This window comes from Lepidochelys kempii, chromosome 24, assembly GCF_965140285.1.
Source record: "Lepidochelys kempii isolate rLepKem1 chromosome 24, rLepKem1.hap1, whole genome shotgun sequence".
Taxonomy (NCBI): Eukaryota; Metazoa; Chordata; order Testudines; family Cheloniidae; genus Lepidochelys; species Lepidochelys kempii.
The window spans coordinates 5,383,770-5,404,660 of record NC_136403.1 but is presented as its reverse complement, the minus strand read 5'-3'; the positions used below and the strand labels follow the sequence as shown (position 1 = coordinate 5,404,660).

The window sequence follows — 20,891 nt, the reverse complement described above, 5'->3', positions numbered from 1 at the left end:
CCCCGCCTCCTCGCTCACCCCGAATCCAACAGCCGGGACCCGCCCAGCGCCTCGGATCCTCCCCCCCGTTAACCCTTCGCCCCGGATCCTCCCCCCGTTAACCCTTCGCCCTCGGGGCCATCACCAGGCTCGCTTCTCCTCCTGCAGCGCCAGCCTCTCGCCTTCCCCTTCGCCCAAAGGGGCTGGGCTGGGCTGGGCGCTGGGCTCCGCCGAAGGCAGAGGCGGCCACCGCGGGCGGGGGGGGGGGGGGAAGAGGGGGAGTGCCTTTAAAAGGCTGCCAAATACCCAGGGTGAAGCCTGGGTCAAAAAGAAAGCTTCCCTGGAAGTGCGAGCAGGAGGCTGGGAATGGGGAAGTCCTGAGGTCTCCTCCTGCCTCAGAATTTCCTGGGTGGGTGCCTCAGTTTCCCCACCTGTGAGAAGGGGGCCGCCGTCACGTGTCTCCCTGGGATGTCAAGGATCACTCTGGGAGGTGCTAGGGAATCTTCTTCAGGCCCCGCCGAGACAGGGTCCTGGAGCAGTGGTCTATACTGCAGTGACAGCCCCGCGAGCCCGAGTTGGCTGGCCAGGGCCAGCCACTGGTGTCTCCTTGCTGCATACACCTACCCTGACAGTCACACAGCCTAGAGCGGGGATCCAGTCAGGCCTTGCTAAGCCAGGTGGGGTGGGAGACTTGGGGGGAACAGGAGGTGCTGCAGAAAGGGAGCATACAGAGCCCAGCATGGTGCTCAGGGGATGTAGCAGCCTGCAGATGGCAACTGAGATCAGCATCCCCCCTGGCTGACAGTGCTCCCCCTAGGTGGTGCTTGTCTGGGGGACCTCAGCTCCCCCCTGCAGAAGGGAAATTGGCTTCCCTGGAGCCAAGATCTGCAAACCAGTACGGCTTCCTCTGGGAAGTTAGAGAGCACTAAGCACCCACATGTCCTTGTACACAGGGACAGGGAGAGCGTGACCTCAAGGTTAAAGCAGGAGGGGACTAGCCCAGGACTCCTGGATTGAATTCCTGGCTGCAGTAGAGTGGGATCTAATGGTAAGAGCAGGAGTGGGCATGTGTTCCCAGCTCTGCCCCTTACTCCCTGGAGGACGCTGGGGATGACCTGTCCACATTTTACAGCTGGGGAAACTGAGGCTCGGAGGGGCGGTGATACCAAGCTACCTCCCTGGCAGGGTGAGGAGCTTCATTCATTAGCATGTGCAACGCACTCTGAGATCCCCCAGCAGAAGGTGCTGGAGACTCCAGGTGAATTATCGCTGACTGCCAAGTGAGGTGACAAGCCAGCCAGGGCCCCACCTGGGAGCAGTGATAAGGGTTTTGGGCAGGGCTGGACAATGGAGCTAACACCTTTTGCAGCAGTGACTCAGGCTTATATGACATCACCCTGCCCACACGATGCTGCCTTCTCCAAATAGTGGGTCCTACCACTGCCTGCCTCCGAATCAGCTCCCAGCTTAGGGACTGTGTCTTCTTTGGCTTGCGGGGGGCCAGCGTGCTAACCCTTCGACTGCCACCAAGCATGCCAGGTGCACTGGGAGCAAGACAACGTACCAGCCACGTCAGGATGAAGCAGGCTGCCCAGCAGAAGAGGCCTGGCTGGGTGGAGGATGCCTCTGGTGGACCCCCAACCAGACCAGATGCATCGAGGTGGAGGATGCACTTGGCCATCTGCTCAATGCGTTAGGTGCTTCAGGATAAGGGTGGGATGTCAGATGGACCAGGTCTCTCGGTGGGGAGGGGGATGAGAAACCTACCCTGGCTGCTAACATACCAGATTAATTTCCAAGCTAGCAGGAAGGTTTTCAAAGCTCACAAGTAGAGCCCTGCAGCGGTACTGGGATCCCAGGGGTCCCACAGAAACCACTGCCATAATAGCAGGAACAAGATTTAAAAACAGCCCTCTGGAGGGCTCTATGCACAAACAATTAAGGCCGTGATGGGGGACCAGAGATCCTTTAAAATCAACAAGGCCTTAATTGTTTGTGCATAGAGCCCTCCAGAGGGCTGTTTTTAAATCTTGTTCCTGCTATTATGGCAGTGGTTTCTGTGGGACCCCTGGGATCCCAGTACCGCTGCAGGGCTCTACTTGTGAGCTTTAAAAACCTTCCTGCTAGCTTGGAAATTAATCTGGTATGTTAGCAGCCAGGGTAGGTTTCTCATCCCCCTCCCCACCGAGAGACCTGGTCCATCCGACATCCCACCCTTATCCTGAAGCACCTAACGCATTGAGCAGATGGCCAAGTGCATCCTCCACCTCGATGCATCTGGTCTGGTTGGGGGTCCACCAGAGGCATCCTCCACCCAGCCAGGCCTCTTCTGCTGGGCAGCCTGCTTCATCCTGGTGCACAGGGACATTACTGCATCCTGCAGCACAGGGACATTACTTGAGAGGGATGAGCACCCCCTACTAACCACACCCACCCCAGCAGCTGGCTGCTCTTCAGACAGTTCTAGCACTGATCCAGTTAGCCCTTATGTAGCATGAGAGGTTTCCCTAGCGAGAGCTGCCAGCAGCTCCCAGAGCTTGTACCTTGGCTCTGCCTGTGATTGTGCCCTTTCTTCCATATTCTGGCTAGTTCAGCAAACAGGTGACACCAGGGCCTTTGTGCAGGTTTCCAAAGATGAGCCAGTACCAGCAGCTGCCACAGGATGTAGTAAGAATCAGGCCCAGCACAAGGATGACGGGCCCACCTGCTGCTTTAGAGGAGCCACGGCGCAATCGAATTCACACCACCACGTGGAGAGCTGCGGAGAGGCGACCTCGGAGCCCGTGGAGGCTTCCAGTCTCAGGATCCATTTTCAATCCAGCCTGGAGCAGGCGTAATGGAGCGGCAGGCACGGGACAGCTCTACAATGGTCTTGGTGTGTCTCCCTTAAGCTTTAGCAGGGGGTAGGCAACCTATGGCACGCGATCTGATTTTCAGCGGCACTCACACTGCCCGGGTCCTGGCCACCGGTCCGGGGGGCTCTGCATTGTAATTTAATTTTAAATGAAGCTTCTTAAACATTTAAAAACCTTATTTACTTTACATACGACAATAGTTTAGTTAGATATTGTAGACTTACAGAAAGAGCCCTTCTAAAAACGTGAAACATGTAATACTGCCATGCCAAACCTTAAATTAGAATGACTAAATGAAGACTCGGCACACCACTTCTGAAAGGGTGCGACCCTGCTTTAGCACCTGAGCACCCAATACCTCAAGGGACATCATTTGAAACTGCAGACACCCAGCACCTGGGAAAGCCTGACCCCTGGTGGACAAAGGCACCTTCATTCCTGAAGTCTCTGGGTCCTGCTGCCATGACTGCAATTGGCCATCATGGGGGGCAGTCTCCACAGAGCCCATGTACCCGATTTTCTCTCCAGTCCTCCCTCCTTCCTTCCTTCCACCTCAGAGATGGGGTGAGGCATGAACCCCCTTCTCCCCAGTGACCAGGCAGGGCCTACAGCTAGTCCCACAGACAACTCCTTATTTAGGCTGCATCTGTTCCTAGAATCATCTCATCGCGAGCAAATGCACCAGAATGTCCACAAGGTAACAGTCTAAATGCAGGGCACTCAGATTCAGTTTTCCCATTTGTACAAGGAGGATAACACCCATCTCATGGGGAGGGGGGAAGGGAAGAGGGCATAAAGCACTAAGCTCCTGCCCTGGGAAGCACACCATGCTATTACCCCAGGTAGAGAGAGCTGTGAAATTCATATATCTTAGATGTATGAAGTGTTGTTGTAACCACACCAGTCCCTTCTGTTCACCAACAGCGGTTGGTCCAATAAACTATATGACCTCACCCACCTTGTGTCTTTCTAAATGTTAGACACAGTTTGGGGCCAGGGATCATCTTTTTGTTCCATGTTCGTACAGCACCTTGCATGCAATGGGGTCCTGGTCGGTGACAAGGGCTCCTAGGTGCTACCACAATACCAATAAATAATGCTACCATTGTAAGGTCCTGGCTTGACAGCCCCGCAGACCAAAGGCTACACAGATCAGACTGGACCAGCCTCCTAGTCTCCTCACCCTCAGGTCCTCCTAAACCAGGGGTTCCCAATCAGGGGCCCGTGTACACAGAGGTCTTCCCAGGGGTACATCAACTCATCTAGATATTTGCCTAGTTTTACAACAGGCTACATAAAACGCATTAGCGAAGTCAGTACAAACTACAGTGTCAGACAATGATTTGTTTAGACAGCTCAACATACTATACACAGAAATGTAAGTACAATATTTATATTCCAGTTCATTTATTTTATAATTATATGGGGAAAATGAAACAGCAAGCAGGTTTCTATAATAGCGAGCTGTGACACATTTGTGTTTTTATGTCTGATTTTGTAAGCAAGTCGTTTTTAAGTGAGGTGAAACTTGGGGGGACGCAAGAAAAGTCAGTCTCCTGAAAGGGGTATAGTGGCCTGGAAAGGTTGAGAACCACTGTTCTATGCAACCCCCAGCAGAACTTGAAAGGCAGAAAACAAAGCAACATGTGCGCAAGGTGTATCTTTTGATTCTCACCTGTTTGCCTGCAATCCATCATACCAGAGATCACCAGGGACCAGGAGAAGCAGCTGCAAGGGATGATCAACAGTCTTTCTTCCCAATGCTGAGGCTCACAAGGAAAGCTCCTTTGTTTGGGACACTTAACACTAGGCAGCACAAAGCAGTAACATGGAAGGAGCAATTCTATGCTGGGAAGTGGGATGCACCAGTTAGACCTGTTAGTTCAACTTCAAAGGCCCCCTCTTGCACACCCTTCGTGGAGCGGAGCTCCTTTGTTCAGCATTAGCATCAACGGTTTCCTTGATCCTGCCAATTGCAACACTCTTCAGTCAAAACAAAGGGTGAAACCGGCGGCGGCAGCAAGCAGTTGGGATGAGGGGGTGAGAAATCCTGACTGGGAAACATTGTTCTTGCGACAAAGCTGCAGTGTTTGCTTTCCACAGAGCCTGGGAGTTTGGGCCACCGACACGGAATTCTTGGATAACAAGACTACTTTGCTCTGAGTGGCCTCGGTTTCCCCATATGTGAAATGGGGATGGTTAATTCCAGTGAGGGACTGAAAGGTTTAATTCATGAATGGCCATGAAGCTCTCTGCAATTCTCATTTGGAAGGGGCTGGAAAGAGTATAGGTTCCAGTACAAGGTAGGAAATTGGCGCGGGTTAAATTGAATTGCGTGCGTGTGAATTTGGAGCTGGTTTGACAGCCCTGCAGGCCAAAGGCTTCTTTGCACACAACAGGGTGTGCAGTAGCAACACGGCAAACTCCCTGCTACATGCTGCCCTTGGGAATGGGCCTCAGACCTGGCCAATCCCTGCACTCTCTTCTGAGGTTGCCAAAAACACCCACTTCTATTCCCCCTAACCCAAGGTCACATGCACCCATCTCCTCCAACGGGGACCTTCATTGTGGTTTGCCTGGCTTACATTAATCTAATCTCACTGCCCAAGGCCAGTCAGGGCTGATGAGAGACCGCAGAGCCCCCGCTCCACCCCCAAATCAAGGCAGACCTCGCTAGAAGAGTAATTCAGAGAACTGGCTTGTAAGGAGTCCCCTCATTGCAGGAGGGCACAGATAAACTGCAATATGGACCTGCAGCACGCGAGGGCAGCATAGCCACCAGGGGATCCTCCTGGTCCTGCTTTTAGCTTATGAAAATATTTTTCATTTGAAAAAATAAGTCCCACTCCTGGGGCTTCTACTCTGAATCTTCTATAATTATAAGAAGAAAACCAAGCAGTTAGGGAGCTCAGGTACCTCCTGCCCTTGCTGGAAGCTAGGCTACGTATTAAACAAGTAATGTTCTGGGGAAGAGGACAGCACCCTAGACAGGGCGGCTCAAAACTCATCAGAAGACAGCGGACGATACACAAAGGTACAGAGAGCTGAGCAGGAACTGCACATCCACTTGAATTTTCTCTCAGCTCTTGAAGGCTGTGAAGGTGTTTTACTCTACTCATCCCAGCGAATCCACTCCCCGGGGGCTAATACGGTGTCATGCGCCACACAGTCTGCAGTGTTTTGGGCAGCCACGTGTTTCAACGCTTCACGTCAGCCAGCATGGTGCTGAGCACACAGCACTGGGCTATGAGGATCTGGGTTCTATTCCTGGCTATGCCAGTGACCAGCTATGCAACTTTGGGCAAGTCACTTACCCTTGATAGGGCTGTTTCTCTCCCATCCTGTGTCTCAGATTTTAAGCTTTTTGGCCATGTCTAGTCTAAAAAAAGTGGATTTTTAAACACACGTTAAACTCATAGTGTGGATGAGGCATGTTGTAATTCTAACACATGGCAACTGGTCAAGGGGGACCCTGGAGTGGGGGATGGAGTAACCCGCAGTAGGATTTTAACACATGTTAAACACATACCATTAATCCTAGTGAAGGCAAGGGCTTGGTATACTCTTTCAGCTGGATCTTCCTCACTGCCCCTGCTGGCTGATGGCGTGTACAGACAGAGCCTCTACAACCACTGGATTTACTGCAGTTATACATATGGCTCCTGAAACCCACTAGTCCAACTATGGAACTTACTGGTAGAAGAGACAGGCTCACTTTGTGGTGTTCATTTTATTATAAAACCCTCGGTGTGTAGAGTCACACGTTTCTCAACAGAGTAATCAGAAAAAAAGAAACATGGCGGTCAACTGCTCACCAAAATACAACAACGTAGCCAACATTCCCTATAGGGCAGGCATCTTTCTATGGGGGTTTATAGGCCACCGCTTGGCTGAGAGGGACTGGCACTAATAAATCTGCATACAAAGGAGGTCTCCGTTACCATCACTTGATCGTTCCTCTCAGTGACAGTTGCAGGAAGCATAAAATACTGGGGAGAGAGGGTGATGGGCTGACCCAAGATCGAGGATTGTGGCATGAGGAGATCTGGCCACATGTGACTGGCATTTGGCAAGCAGTGGTGATGCGACAAATGCTGCAGAAAGGCTCTCACATCCGCACTCCTTGGGTGTTATTAGCATTCTTGTACTGCAGCTGCGTCTGCAACTTAATTACAACAGAACCGGTGAGGTCTTTGCTCCAGATCTGCTGAGAACGGGTTAAAAAAAAAAACCCCAAGAAAGTGACTGGCCACAAGAATAATACAAATCCCGCCCCTGCCAGCACTGAACTGTTGGCCCAGTCACTTGATTTGGAGGGTTGATTACCGCTACTCTGAGTACACTGTAATTCTAAGTGGGGTTCCTGAGCTCTGGGTGCTGGCTGCATTTGGCTTTCCTCAGTTCTTCTTGGTCTTGGGGGTATCGTATTTTCTCTTGCTCGAGTACCACAGCAACAGAGGGATTCCGATGGAGGGAAGGGTCATCACTCCAAAAGCTGCCCAATCAAGCTAGCAGAAGGGGAAAACCAATTAGAAGTAGAATCGAGATGGGTCATGCAGAGCTGAACTCCCAGATTCTCACACCTGAGTGCCCCCGCCCCCCTGCCCAAGCATTTTGATCTGAACCCGAACAACACAGGCTCATTCCTAGAAGCGAGTCTAATGGACCATGATGTGACTGGCATTTGGCAAGCAGTGGCTTTTGTCACTCTTCTTGCAAGATTTTGCAGAAGTTGCTCCAAACAGCTTAGGAGCCAGCTTGGCAATTTCCCAGGTGGCTTTTAATTTAGTGCCTGGGCTCCTGCTTTCATGCCATGAGCCAGCACACACGAAAAGGTCAATACTGATTTGAACTGTACAGTCACAGTGAGAAAATGGATTACTGGTTTAATGGTACTTACAAAGTGAGGGGAAAACCTCCTGTCAAACTCTCTCTGAGCCAAGATTCCTCCCTGCCCAGGGGCACTGGTGAAGCCAACCTGAAATGGGGGGAAAAGAAATGGCATTTGCCCACTGTTCCTGGCATTGCAGGCGCTCCGTGGCAAGCACTATATGAGAAGAGAAAGGGACTATCTATCATCCCTCTATGGTTGTGTCTAGGCGCACACACTGTGCGTCTCCGCTGTGAGATCTGCTGTTAGGATCCTGTATGTGATCAGGTTCACAAGAAAGGTAAGGAATACTTGTGGCACCTTAGAGACTAACAAATTTATTTGAGCATAAGCTTTCGTGAGCTACAGCTCACTTCATCAGAGCCACTCACCACAACCTGCCCTCCCTCCTGTGCCAAGTAGGTGATGGTAGCTGAGGTGAAGTTGAAGTACCCAGCTTTGAGGGGCCTCAGGACCACAGTGTGAGATACGTTGCTGGCTCTGAGTAGCAGATGGTTAAGGAAAAATTGCACTTTGTTCCAGGAGACGGGGAGCAAGACTCAGAACACAGGGAGGAGTCTAACCAGCAGGTTTGAAATCTTAAACCACCTGTAACTACAGATTCAGACCCTTATACAGGGGCAACTCATCTATTCCTCCTTCCCTGACAGATGAATGGAGTTCCATGCAATTTAATGTGAGGGGTAGCTATGTGACATGAGAACTAGTTCTTGTTTATAAGGACACTAGAGATCCCAGGGCACTTTATTGGGATTTGCCTTCGGAGCCTTAGCCAGAAGTCAGGTGTGCTAGCATTTCAGGGATGATGTATGGAGTTGGAAGTGTCTTGATATCCTTGGGCATCAGAGGGGACAAGGGGGAGCCCAACAACAGACCCAGGACATGGCAGGAGGGGAGATTGTTTCGAACTGCAAAAAAGATACGGCGCAATCCTGTCCCACTTGACGTTAAGCATTCCAGAGACAATGCCAAAATCTTCTGGGGGGAAAGAATCATCCGACAACTCCACATCCAAAGCCGCGCTAAATACAACAGAGAGAGGAGTCAGGAACAGAGCCAGGGGTATGCATCAGCTGGAGTCCCACTGTGGGTTAGACTAGATGCCCCTTGCGGTCCCTTCTAACCCTATGATACTACAGGCAGTTTCACAAACAGAGGAAAGTTCAGTGCTAGCTGCTGATCTGGAGTAAAAAGCCACAAAGATGAGAGTAGGAGAAGGAAGACAGTGTCAAGGAGAAATGACTGCCCAACCGGATCTGGGGCATAGGAGAAAGCATAGGTGGGAAGAGCTGAGAGGAGCCACGAAGCCAAGGACAAGTAATTGGCTGGGGAAAGAGCCCAGGAAGCCAATGGAGATCTATGTACGCGAGGAGGGGAGCACTGCACTGGGGATATGGGTGACAGGAAAGGAAGGTGATTTTCATCTGAAGCATTTTGGACACCGGTAGATGATGCAGACAAAGACAGACGTGATGAAGCCAGGGATCAGGGCTGGAACAGAGAGGAAAGGATGAACAGGGGGATTAAAGAGTGGAGTGCCAGAACTTGGTAAGAACTTATTTTTGACAGCGAAGGGGAGAGAGAAGGCAAGGAATCTAAAATGGCATCACAATGAACACTGACTTGCTCCCATACACAGGAATCCACTTAGACCTGTTCAGAGCCTCCAGAATCACATTCGTCCCCCACCCCACCCCCCAAAAATACCCTGCACACTTCAGTCTCATTACCCTCGAAGCCTTGTATAATGCCCCTTCTTGAGTGGGCCTGATAGGGGGCTCATACAGTGCAACTTTACTCCTACTCAAGTCAATCGTCCTATGGACTCCAGTGAGAACAGAGTCATTTTAACAGCAGGTTTCAGAGTAACAGCCGTGTTAGTCTGTATTCGCAAAAAGAAAAGGAGTACTTGTGGCACCTTAGAGACTAACCAATTTATTTGAGCATGAGCTTTCGTGAGCTACAGCTCACTTCATCGGATGCATCGAAAGCTTATGCTCAAATAAATTGGTTAGTCTCTAAGGTGCCACAAGTCCTCCTTTTCATTTTAACAGCAGTAACAGAAAACCTTAGGTGATCACAGTGGACCCTTCTGGCTTTATAATCTATGAATACAGAGATTCTTCCCTTCTATTTGCTCCTGCCCCCACAGTGCCCTTTGGGAGGAGTAAGGGAGGAGCTTGAGAAAGGCTTTTACTCTAGATGTCTCTCCCCTCCCCGAGGTAGTGAAACACACATTGTAGAGACACAGCTCTAACACCCCCTGTCCTTCAGGGATAGGCATCTGATAGGTACCAACAACACAGACAAGCCCTACCTGGAGCCAACATTGTAGATGTTGTACTGCAGAGTCAGGTCCTTGCCCTCCACCGCATATCTGTTTAACAGAGATTTAGAGGCGAGTAGCCTGGCTCCCTCCTCGCTGTGAGCAACAGACAGCAGGGCAAACACAGCAAGAGCGAACAGCTTCATCTGGAAGGGGAAACCATTCATTAATAATACCTGAGTTTCTAAAGAGGGAAAATTGGGGTTGGCAGCCTTCTGGAGCGGGCAGCAGCAGAGGGTAGAATAGATACGTGAGTGTAATGTGTTCTGAAGCACAGGCAGCTGTGTGGGTTAAGACATTGTACACATAAGCATCGTACCATGGAGGAGGGAGGGATCCGTCCCGTTCAGTATAGTGCCCGTGCAGTTGCACCTGTAAGATTGCGGACAGTTCTCTACCAGCATGAGACCACTGCAAAGCAATGACCTGATACCGGGTTTCTGTTCCCTGGCTGCTCTGTGAACGTGTGGTAAATTTATTAAAGAGACAGGGTGAGCGCAGTAGTATCTTTTATTGAACCAATGCCTGTCGGTGAAAGAGACAAGCTTTCGAGCTACACAGAGCACTTCTGAAGTAGCTCGAAAGCTTGCCTCTTTCACCACCAAAAGTTGGTCCAATAAAAAATATTATCTTACCCACCTTGTCTCTCTGATATCCTGGGACCAACATGGCTGCAACAACCCTAGTATATTTACTGTTATTTAACATAATTAAAGGCACTTGAAAGCATTAGGACACTCATTTTGTAAAGACAAGAAACTACTACAAACATTGAATCATAGAATATTAGGGTTGGAAGAGACCTCAGGAGGTCATCTAGTCCAATCCCCTGCTCAAAGCAGGACCAACACCAACTAAATCATCCCAGCCAGGGCTTTGTCAAGCCAGGCCTTAAAAACCTCTGAGGGTGGAGATTCCACCATCTCCCTAGGGAACCCATTCCAGTGCTTCACCACCCTCCTAGTGAAACAGTGTTTCTAATATCCAACCTAGACCTCCCCCACTGCAACTTGAGACCATTGTTCTGTCATCTGCCACCACTGAGAACAGCTGAGCTCCAGCCTCTTTGGAACCCCCCTTCAGGTAGTTGAAGGCTGCTATCAAATCCACCCTCATTCTTCTCTTCTGCAGACTAAATAATACCAGTTCCCTCAGCCTCTCCTAGTAAGTCATGTGCCCCAGCCCCCTAATCATTTTTGTTTGTCCTCCGCTGGACTCTCTCCAATTTGTCCACATCCCTTCTGTAGTGGGGGGACCAGAACTGGACACAATACTCCAGGTGTGGCCTCACCAGTGCCAAATAGAGGGGAATAATCACTTCTCTCGACCTGCTGGCAATGCTCCTACTAATGACAAGTACTCCTTTTCTTTTTTGCTCCTACTAATAGAGCCCAATAAGCCGTTGGCCTTCTTGGCAACAAGGGCACACTGCTGACTCATATCGAAGACCAAACAAAAGCTTTCTGCTATTTCTCCTTTGAAATCCAATAGAAACAATTTAACACACACTGCAACAACATTCCCCTGAAGTGTCTGAAACAAACATTGCAGCATTGTGCTAGCACCTGAGAATTGCAACCGACTAGAAATGACCTTGAAAATGATTAGCCTATATTTAGATGAGAGAAAAACAAATGACTTAAAGGGAAATGACAAGGGAAGAGTATAAAAATATTGCTCAGGCATATAGGAATGAAATCAGGAGGGCCAAATCGCACCTGGAGTTGCAGCTAGCAAGAGATGTTAAGAGTAACAAGAAGGGTTTCTTCAGGTATGTTGGCAACAAGAAGAAAACCAAGGAAAGTGTGGGCCCCTTACTGAACGAGGGAGGCAACCTAGTGACAGAGGATGTGGAAAAAGCTAATGTACTCAATGCTTTTTTTGCCTCTGTCTTCACGAACAAGGTCAGCTCCCAGACTGCTGCGCTGGGCAACACAGCATGGGGAGTAGGTGGCCAGCCCTCTGTGGAGAAAGAAGTGGTTAGGGACTATTTAGAAAAGCTGGACGTGCACAAGTCCATGAGGCTGGACGTGTTGCATCCGAGAGTGCTAAAGGAGTTGGCGGCTGTGATTGCAGAGCCATTGGCCATTATCTTTGAAAACTCATGGCGATCGGGGGAAGTCCTGGACGACTGGAAAAAGGCTAATGTAGTGCCCATCTTTAAAAAAGGGAAGAAGGAAAATCCTGGGAACTACAGGCCAGTCAGCCTCACCTCAGTCCCCGGAAAAATCATGGAGCAGGTCCTCAAGGAATCAACCCTGAAGCACTTACACGAGAGGAAAGTGATCAGGAACAGTCAGCATGGATTCACCAAGGGAAGGTCATGCCTGACTAATCTAATCGCCTTCTATCATGAGATTACTGGTTCTGTGGATGAAGGGAAAGCAGTGGATGTATTGTTTCTTGACTTTAGCAAAGCTTTTGACACGGTCTCCCACAGTATTCTTGTCAGCAAGTTAAAGTATGGGCTGGATGAATGCACTATAAGGTGGGTAGAAAGTTGGCTAGATTGTCGGGCTCAACGGGTAGTGATCAATGGCTCCATGTCTAGTTGGCAGCCGGTATCAAGTGGAGTGCCCCAAGGGTCGGTCCTGGGGCCGGTTTTGTTCTATATCTTCATAAATGATCTGGAGGATGGTGTGGATTGCACTCTCAGCAAATTTGCAGATGATACTAAACTAGGAGGAGTGGTAGATATGGTGGCAGGTAGGGTTAGGATACAAAGGGACCAAGACAAATTGGAGGATTGGGCCAAAAGAAATCTGATGAGGTTCAACAAGGATAAGTGCAGGGTCCTGCACTTAGGACGGAAGACTCCAATGCACCGCTACAGACTAGGGACCGAATGGCTAGGCAGCAGTTCTGCGGAAAAGGACCTAGGGGTGACAGTGGACGAGAAGCTGGATATGAATCAACAGCGTGCCCTTGTTGCCAAGAAGGCCAATGGCATTTTGGGATGTATAAGTGGGGGCATAGCCAGCAGATCGAGGGACGTGATCATCCCCCTCTATTCGACATTGGTGAGGCCTCATCTGCAGTACTGTGTCCAGTTTTGGGCCCCACACTACAAGAAGGATGTGAAAAATTGGAGAGAGTCCAGTGAAGGGCAACAAAAACGATTAGGGGTCTGGAACATGTGACTTATGAGGAGAGGCTGAGGGAACTGGGATTGTTTAGTCTGCAGAAGAGAAGAATGAGGGGGGATTTTATAGCTGCTTTCAACTACCTGACAGGTGGTTCCAAAGAGGATGGTTCCAGACTAGTCTCAGTGGTAGAAGATGACAGGACAAGGAGTAATGGTCTCAAGTTGCAGTGGGGGAGGTTTAGGTTGGATATTAGGAAAAACTTTTTCACTAGGAGGGTGGTGAAACACTGGAATGCATTACCTAGGAAGGTGGTAGAATCTCCTTCCTTAGAAGTTTTTAAGGTCAGGCTTGACAAAGCCCTGGCTGGGATGATTTAATTGGGGATTGGTCCTGCTTTGAGCAGGGGATTGGACTAGCTGACCTCCTGAGGTCCCTTCCAATCCTGATATTCTATGATTCTAAGGTTTGTTTTTTAAAGTCATCAAATTAATATTAACTGTTAGAAGTAGAACAAAGAACATGTTATTTAAGACAAAGTTAACTTGAGGGCCCATTTAAAGAGTTCACATATTTAATATCTTTACTCTCTCACACAAATATTCAAACATCAGTCCGCTCCCATCCAAACACTGTTTGGCTGCAGACACTTCCAAAGTGCATGCTCCTTTTTTTCAGTCCTGGTACAAAACTCCTCTTCCCAGACCAAAAAAAGTGATAAGAGCTCTGTCCTGATGATCTGACACCCCACTCACACCACTAAGCTCCTATCCCCCCTTGGGTTTTCTGTACCCCTCTTTTGATAGCTGATAACCAGACTTTGCCGATCAAGCCTGAAATTTTACCCAATATAAATGCCTGTCTATATCTCTCTCAGGAAACCTCTCATCCTGAAGGTTCTGAAATTTCTAGACTACAGCACCATCATCTTCCCTAGCCACAACAAAATCTTGAGCAATTGGCTAATACAGTAATTCCTAAACAGTGGTCTTAGATCACAGAGCCCCTCCCAGTGGCTTGTGAAATTATATTTTGATAACCAAGTAGTGAGGCAGTTGGGTCTGGGAAAAGATCTACAATGTATTGGGCCCCAGCATGAAAAGGCTGGAGAACCCGTGATCTACCTTAAATGAAGGTATGAAAAAGGGGCTGCTAACTGTGCAGCTCTTTCACTCCCATCTCTGGCTCAGCCCCTGTAGAGAGCACAGTCATGTCTTTTCCCACCACCTCCTCCCGCAGCCACAGATCATTGCTTCCTTATGCCCAGTATAGTTCTGCCTGTTCCCAGCCGCTGTGGCGCACACAGCTCCTTCTACCAGGCAGCATCAGGGCCTGGCTGCTACTCTCAGCCACGTGTCTCCACTTCTGGAGCCAGAACAGGCAGCAAGACAGGAACCCCACAGCCTGATTTCAGGCTGCCTGGAGCAGGGCCTCCCTAGCTGCCTTTCCTCCATGGAGCGCTGACGTGTCAGAGACCTCCCCTATGTCCTCCTACAGACCTCCCGACCCCCCACCCCCACCCCTGGGCCCTCCAAACTTCCTCCTCCTCAGGCCCCCCAAACCCCACCTTCCCCCCCACCCACACGGCTCCCCCCAACCGCTGCCCCCTAGGCTCCCCTCCAAACCTTCCTTCCCCCTTCGACCCCCCAACCCCCACCTTCCCCCCAGATCCCTCCACCCCATGGCTCCCCCGCCACCGCCGCCCCCTGGGCTTCCCCCCCAACCCCACGGCTCCCCCCCAGATCCCCCAACCCCACGGCTCGCCCCAACCACCGCCCCCTGGGCTCCCCTCCAAATCTCCTTTCCCCCCAGATCTCCCCCATCCCACGGCTCGCCCCAATCGCCACCTTCCCCCCAGATCCCCCCCACCGCCCTCCAGATCCTCCCAACCCCATGGCTCCCCCCCAAATCGCCGCCCCCTGGGCTCCCCTCCAAACCTCCTTCCCCCTCAGACACCCCAACCCCCACAAACCTTCCTCCCTCCTCAAGCCCCCCCCCCCCCGGCTCCCCCAATCGTCCTCCCCGGATCTGCCGTGCAACTCCCCGGGGCGCCGCGCCCCCCACCCCCGAGCCGCTCCAGCGTCTCACCCCCGGCCCCCCCGCAGCCCGGCCTCGAACCCGCCTCGCCCTCCGGGGCCCCGGCCCCGCTCTCACCGCTCCGGCCCGGCTCGCCCTGCGGCAGCGGAAGCGAGAGTCAGCACTGAGCGCCCGGAAACCCGCCCCCGCCCCCGCCCCGGGGCAGGCTGGGAACTGGAGTCCGCTTCCGGCGCGGCCCCGGCGGGCAGGAAGGGGCGGGAGCTCGCGGCGCCTGCGCAGAAGGAGCGGCGCCGGCTTGGCGCGCGGTGCTTGACCCCGGCGGCCCCTCGTCCGCCCGCTTCTCCCAGGGCCGGCGCCGTGGGGGTCTCTGGGACGCGCCCCGTCGCGCCCCCCGCTGCGTTGTCCTGTCTCCGGCTCGGGGCCTCCCTCCCCTCTCTCCTTCCTCCGTATCCGTCCTTTTTTATCGATCCGTCTTTCTTTCTTATCCATCCACCCATCTCTCTCTCTCTCATCCATCCACCCATCTCTCCTTTCTTATCCGTCCATCCACCCATCTCTCCTTTCTCATCCGTCCATCTCTCTCATCCATCCACCCATCCACCCATCTCTCCTTTCTTATCCGTCCATCCACCCATCTCTCCTTTCTTATCCGTCCATCTCTCTCATCCATCCACCCATCTCTCCTTTCTCATCCGTCCATCCACCCATCTCTCCTTTCTTATCCGTCCATCCACCCATCTCTCCTTTCTTATCCATCCATCTCTCTCATCCATCCACCCATCTCTCCTTTCTCATCCGTCCATCCACCCATCTCTCCTTTCTTATCCACCCATCTCTCCTTTCTCATCCGTCCACCCACCCATCTCTCCTTTCTCATCCGTCCATCTCTCTCATCCATCCACCCATCCACCCATCTCTCCTTTCTTATCCGTCCACCCACCCATCTCTCCTTTCTTATCCGTCCATCTCTCTCTCATCCATCCACCCATCTCTCCTTTCTTATCCGTCCATCTCTCTCTCATCCATCCACCCATCTCTCCTTTCTCATCGGTCCATCCACCCATCTCTCCTTTCTCATCCGTCCATCTCTCTCATCCATCCACCCATCTCTCCTTTCTCATCCGTCCATCCACCCATCTCTCCTTTCTCATCCGTCCATCTCTCTCATCCATCCACCCATCTCTCCTTTCTTATCCGTCCATCCACCCATCTCTCCTTTCTCATCCGTCCATCTCTCTCATCCATCCACCCATCTCTCCTTTCTTATCCGTCCATCCACCCATCTCTCCTTTCTTATCCGTCCATCTCTCTCTCATCCATCCACCCATCTCTCCTTTCTCATCCGTCCATCCACCCATCTCTCCTTTCTTATCCGTCCATCCACCCATCTCTCCTTTCTTATCCATCCATCTCTCTCATCCATCCACCCATCTCTCCTTTCTCATCCGTCCATCCACCCATCTCTCCTTTCTTATCCGTCCATCCACCCATTTCTCCTTTCTTATCCGTCCATCTCTCTCATCCATCCACCCATCTCTCCTTTCTCATCCGTCCATCCACCCATCTCTCCTTTCTTATCCGTCCATCCACCCATCTCTCCTTTCTTATCCATCCATCTCTCTCATCCATCCACCCATCTCTCCTTTCTCATCCGTCCATCCACCCATCTCTCCTTTCTCATCCGTCCATCTCTCCTTTCTCATCCGTCCACCCACCCATCTCTCCTTTCTCATCCGTCCATCTCTCTCATCCATCCACCCATCCACCCATCTCTCCTTTCTTATCCGTCCATCCACCCATCTCTCCTTTCTTATCCGTCCATCCACCCATCTCTCTTATCCGTCCATCTCTCTCTCATCCATCCACCCATCTCTCCTTTCTCATCCGTCCATCCACCCATCTCTCCTTTCTTATCCGTCCATCCACCCATCTCTCCTTTCTTATCCATCCATCTCTCTCATCCATCCACCCATATCTCCTTTCTCATCCGTCCATCCACCCATCTCTCCTTTCTTATCCGTCCATCCACCCATCTCTCCTTTCTTATCCGTCCATCTCTCTCATCCATCCACCCATCTCTCCTTTCTTATCCGTCCATCCACCCATCTCTCCTTTCTTATCCATCCATCTCTCTCATCCATCCACCCATCTCTCCTTTCTCATCCGTCCATCCACCCATCTCTCCTTTCTTATCCGTCCATCTCTCCTTTCTCATCCGTCCACCCACCCATCTCTCCTTTCTCATCCGTCCATCTCTCTCATCCATCCACCCATCCACCCATCTCTCCTTTCTTATCCGTCCACCCACCCATCTCTCCTTTCTTATCTGTCCATCTCTCTCTCATCCATCCACCCATCTCTCCTTTCTTATCCGTCCATCTCTCTCTCATCCATCCACCCATCTCTCCTTTCTCATCCGTCCATCCACCCATCTCTCCTTTCTCATCCGTCCATCTCTCTCATCCATCCACCCATCCACCCATCTCTCCTTTCTCATCCGTCCATCCACCCATCTCTCCTTTCTCATCCGTCCATCCACCCATCTCTCCTTTCTCATCCGTCCATCTCTCTCATCCATCCACCCATCTCTCCTTTCTTATCCGTCCACCCACCCATCTCTCCTTTCTCATCCGTCCATCTCTCTCATCCATCCCTCCTTTCTTATCCGTCCATCTCTCTCTCATCCATCCACCCATCTCTCCTTTCTCATCCGTCCATCCACCCATCTCTCCTTTCTCATCCGTCCATCCACCCATCTCTCCTTTCTCATCCGTCCATCTCTCTCATCCATCCACCCATCTCTCCTTTCTCATCCGTCCATCCACCCATCTCTCCTTTCTTATCCGTCCATCCACCCATCTCTCCTTTCTTATCCGTCCATCTCTCTCATCCATCCACCCACCCATCTCTCCTTTCTCATCCGTCCACCCACCCATCTCTCCTTTCTCATCCGTCCATCTCTCTCATCCATCCACCCATCTCTCCTTTCTTATCCGTCCACCCACCCATCTCTCCTTTCTTATCCGTCCATCTCTCTCTCATCCATCCACCCATCTCTCCTTTCTTATCCGTCCATCCACCCATCTCTCCTTTCTTATCCATCCATCTCTCTCATCCATCCACCCATCTCTCCTTTCTCATCCGTCCATCCACCCATCTCTCCTTTCTTATCCGTCCATCTCTCTCATCCATCCATCCACCCACCCATCTCTCCTTTCTCATCCGTCCATCTCTCTCATCCATCCACCCATCTCTCCTTTCTTATCCGTCCACCCACCCATCTCTCCTTTCTCATCCGTCCATCTCTCTCATCCATCCACCCATCCACCCATCTCTCCTTTCTTATCCGTCCATCCACCCATCTCTCCTTTCTCATCCGTCCATCCACCCATCTCTCCTTTCTCATCCGTCCATCTCTCTCATCCATCCACCCATCAACCCATCTCTCCTTTCTCATCCGTCCATCCACCCATCTCTCCTTTCTCATCCGTCCATCCACCCATCTCTCCTTTCTCATCCGTCCATCTCTCTCATCCATCCACCCATCCACCCATCTCTCCTTTCTTATCCGTCCATCCACCCATCTCTCCTTTCTCATCCGTCCATCCACCCATCTCTCCTTTCTTATCCGTCCATCTCTCTCTCATCCATCCACCCATCTCTCCTTTCTCATCGGTCCATCCACCCATCTCTCCTTTCTCATCCGTCCATCTCTCTCATCCATCCACCCATCTCTCCTTTCTCATCCGTCCATCCACCCATCTCTCCTTTCTCATCCGTCCATCTCTCTCATCCATCCACCCATCTCTCCTTTCTTATCCGTCCATCCACCCATCTCTCCTTTCTCATCCGTCCATCTCTCTCATCCATCCACCCATCTCTCCTTTCTTATCCGTCCATCCACCCATCTCTCCTTTCTTATCCGTCCATCTCTCTCTCATCCATCCACCCATCTCTCCTTTCTCATCCGTCCATCCACCCATCTCTCCTTTCTTATCCGTCCATCCACCCATCTCTCCTTTCTTATCCATCCATCTCTCTCATCCATCCACCCATCTCTCCTTTCTCATCCGTCCATCCACCCATCTCTCCTTTCTTATCCGTCCATCCACCCATTTCTCCTTTCTTATCCGTCCATCTCTCTCATCCATCCACCCATCTCTCCTTTCTCATCCGTCCATCCACCCATCTCTCCTTTCTTATCCGTCCATCCACCCATCTCTCCTTTCTTATCCATCCATCTCTCTCATCCATCCACCCATCTCTCCTTTCTCATCCGTCCATCCACCCATCTCTCCTTTCTCATCCGTCCATCTCTCCTTTCTCATCCGTCCACCCACCCATCTCTCCTTTCTCATCCGTCCATCTCTCTCATCCATCCACCCATCCACCCATCTCTCCTTTCTTATCCGTCCATCCACCCATCTCTCCTTTCTTATCCGTCCATCCACCCATCTCTCTTATCCGTCCATCTCTCTCTCATCCATCCACCCATCTCTCCTTTCTCATCCGTCCATCCACCCATCTCTCCTTTCTTATCCGTCCATCCACCCATCTCTCCTTTCTTATCCATCCATCTCTCTCATCCATCCACCCATATCTCCTTTCTCATCCGTCCATCCACCCATCTCTCCTTTCTTATCCGTCCATCCACCCATCTCTCCTTTCTTATCCGTCCATCTCTCTCATCCATCCACCCATCTCTCCTTTCTTATCCGTCCATCCACCCATCTCTCCTTTCTTATCCATCCATCTCTCTCATCCATCCACCCATCTCTCCTTTCTCATCCGTCCATCCACCCATCTCTCCTTTCTTATCCGTCCATCTCTCCTTTCTCATCCGTCCACCCACCCATCTCTCCTTTCTCATCCGTCCATCTCTCTCATCCATCCACCCATCCACCCATCTCTCCTTTCTTATCCGTCCACCCACCCATCTCTCCTTTCTTATCTGTCCATCTCTCTCTCATCCATCCACCCATCTCTCCTTTCTTATCCGTCCATCTCTCTCTCATCCATCCACCCATCTCTCCTTTCTCATCCGTCCATCCACCCATCTCTCCTTTCTCATCCGTCCATCTCTCTCATCCATCCACCCATCCACCCATCTCTCCTTTCTTATCCGTCCATCCACCCATCTCTCCTTTCTCATCCGTCCATCCACCCATCTCTCCTTTCTCATCCGTCCATCTCTCTCATCCATCCACCCATCTCTCCTTTCTTATCCGTCCACCCACCCATCTCTCCTTTCTCATCCGTCCATCTCTCTCATCCATCCCTCCTTTCTTATCCGTCCATCTCTCTCTCATCCATCCACCCATCTCTCCTTTCTCATCCGTCCATCCACCCATCTCTCCTTTCTCATCCGTCCATCCACCCATCTCTCCTTTCTCATCCGTCCATCTCTCTCATCCATCCACCCATCTCTCCTTTCTCATCCGTCCATCCACCCATCTCTCCTTTCTTATCCGTCCATCCACCCATCTCTCCTTTCTTATCCGTCCATCTCTCTCATCCATCCACCCACCCATCTCTCCTTTCTCATCCGTCCACCCACCCATCTCTCCTTTCTCATCCGTCCATCTCTCTCATCCATCCACCCATCTCTCCTTTCTTATCCGTCCACCCACCCATCTCTCCTTTCTTATCCGTCCATCTCTCTCTCATCCATCCACCCATCTCTCCTTTCTTATCCGTCCATCCACCCATCTCTCCTTTCT

The 20,891-nt window shown here is 51.2% G+C and overlaps 1 protein-coding gene across 3 annotated transcripts; it reads right to left on the bottom strand.

The window, feature by feature from the left end:
- Nucleotides 1-6,545: 6,545 nt before the first annotated feature.
- SSR2 (signal sequence receptor subunit 2) lies at nt 6,546-15,358 on the bottom strand. Of its 3 annotated transcripts, none has more exons than XM_073322647.2 (6): nt 15,289-15,358; nt 10,043-10,197; nt 8,649-8,747; nt 8,097-8,205; nt 7,735-7,812; nt 6,546-7,342 (listed from the first exon to the last, which is right to left on the bottom strand). In XM_073322647.2, exons 2-6 carry the CDS (start codon nt 10,195-10,197, stop codon nt 7,232-7,234), a joined length of 552 nt encoding a protein of 183 aa, XP_073178748.1. In that variant the 5' UTR covers nt 15,289-15,358; the 3' UTR covers nt 6,546-7,231. The 3 variants fall into 3 exon arrangements, with proteins under 3 accessions (XP_073178748.1, XP_073178747.1, XP_073178749.1); XM_073322646.1 differs by having other exon boundaries at nt 15,223-15,304; XM_073322648.2 differs by lacking the exon at nt 15,289-15,358 and adding an exon at nt 14,259-14,574.
- Between the last annotated feature and the right edge of the window lie 5,533 nt (nt 15,359-20,891).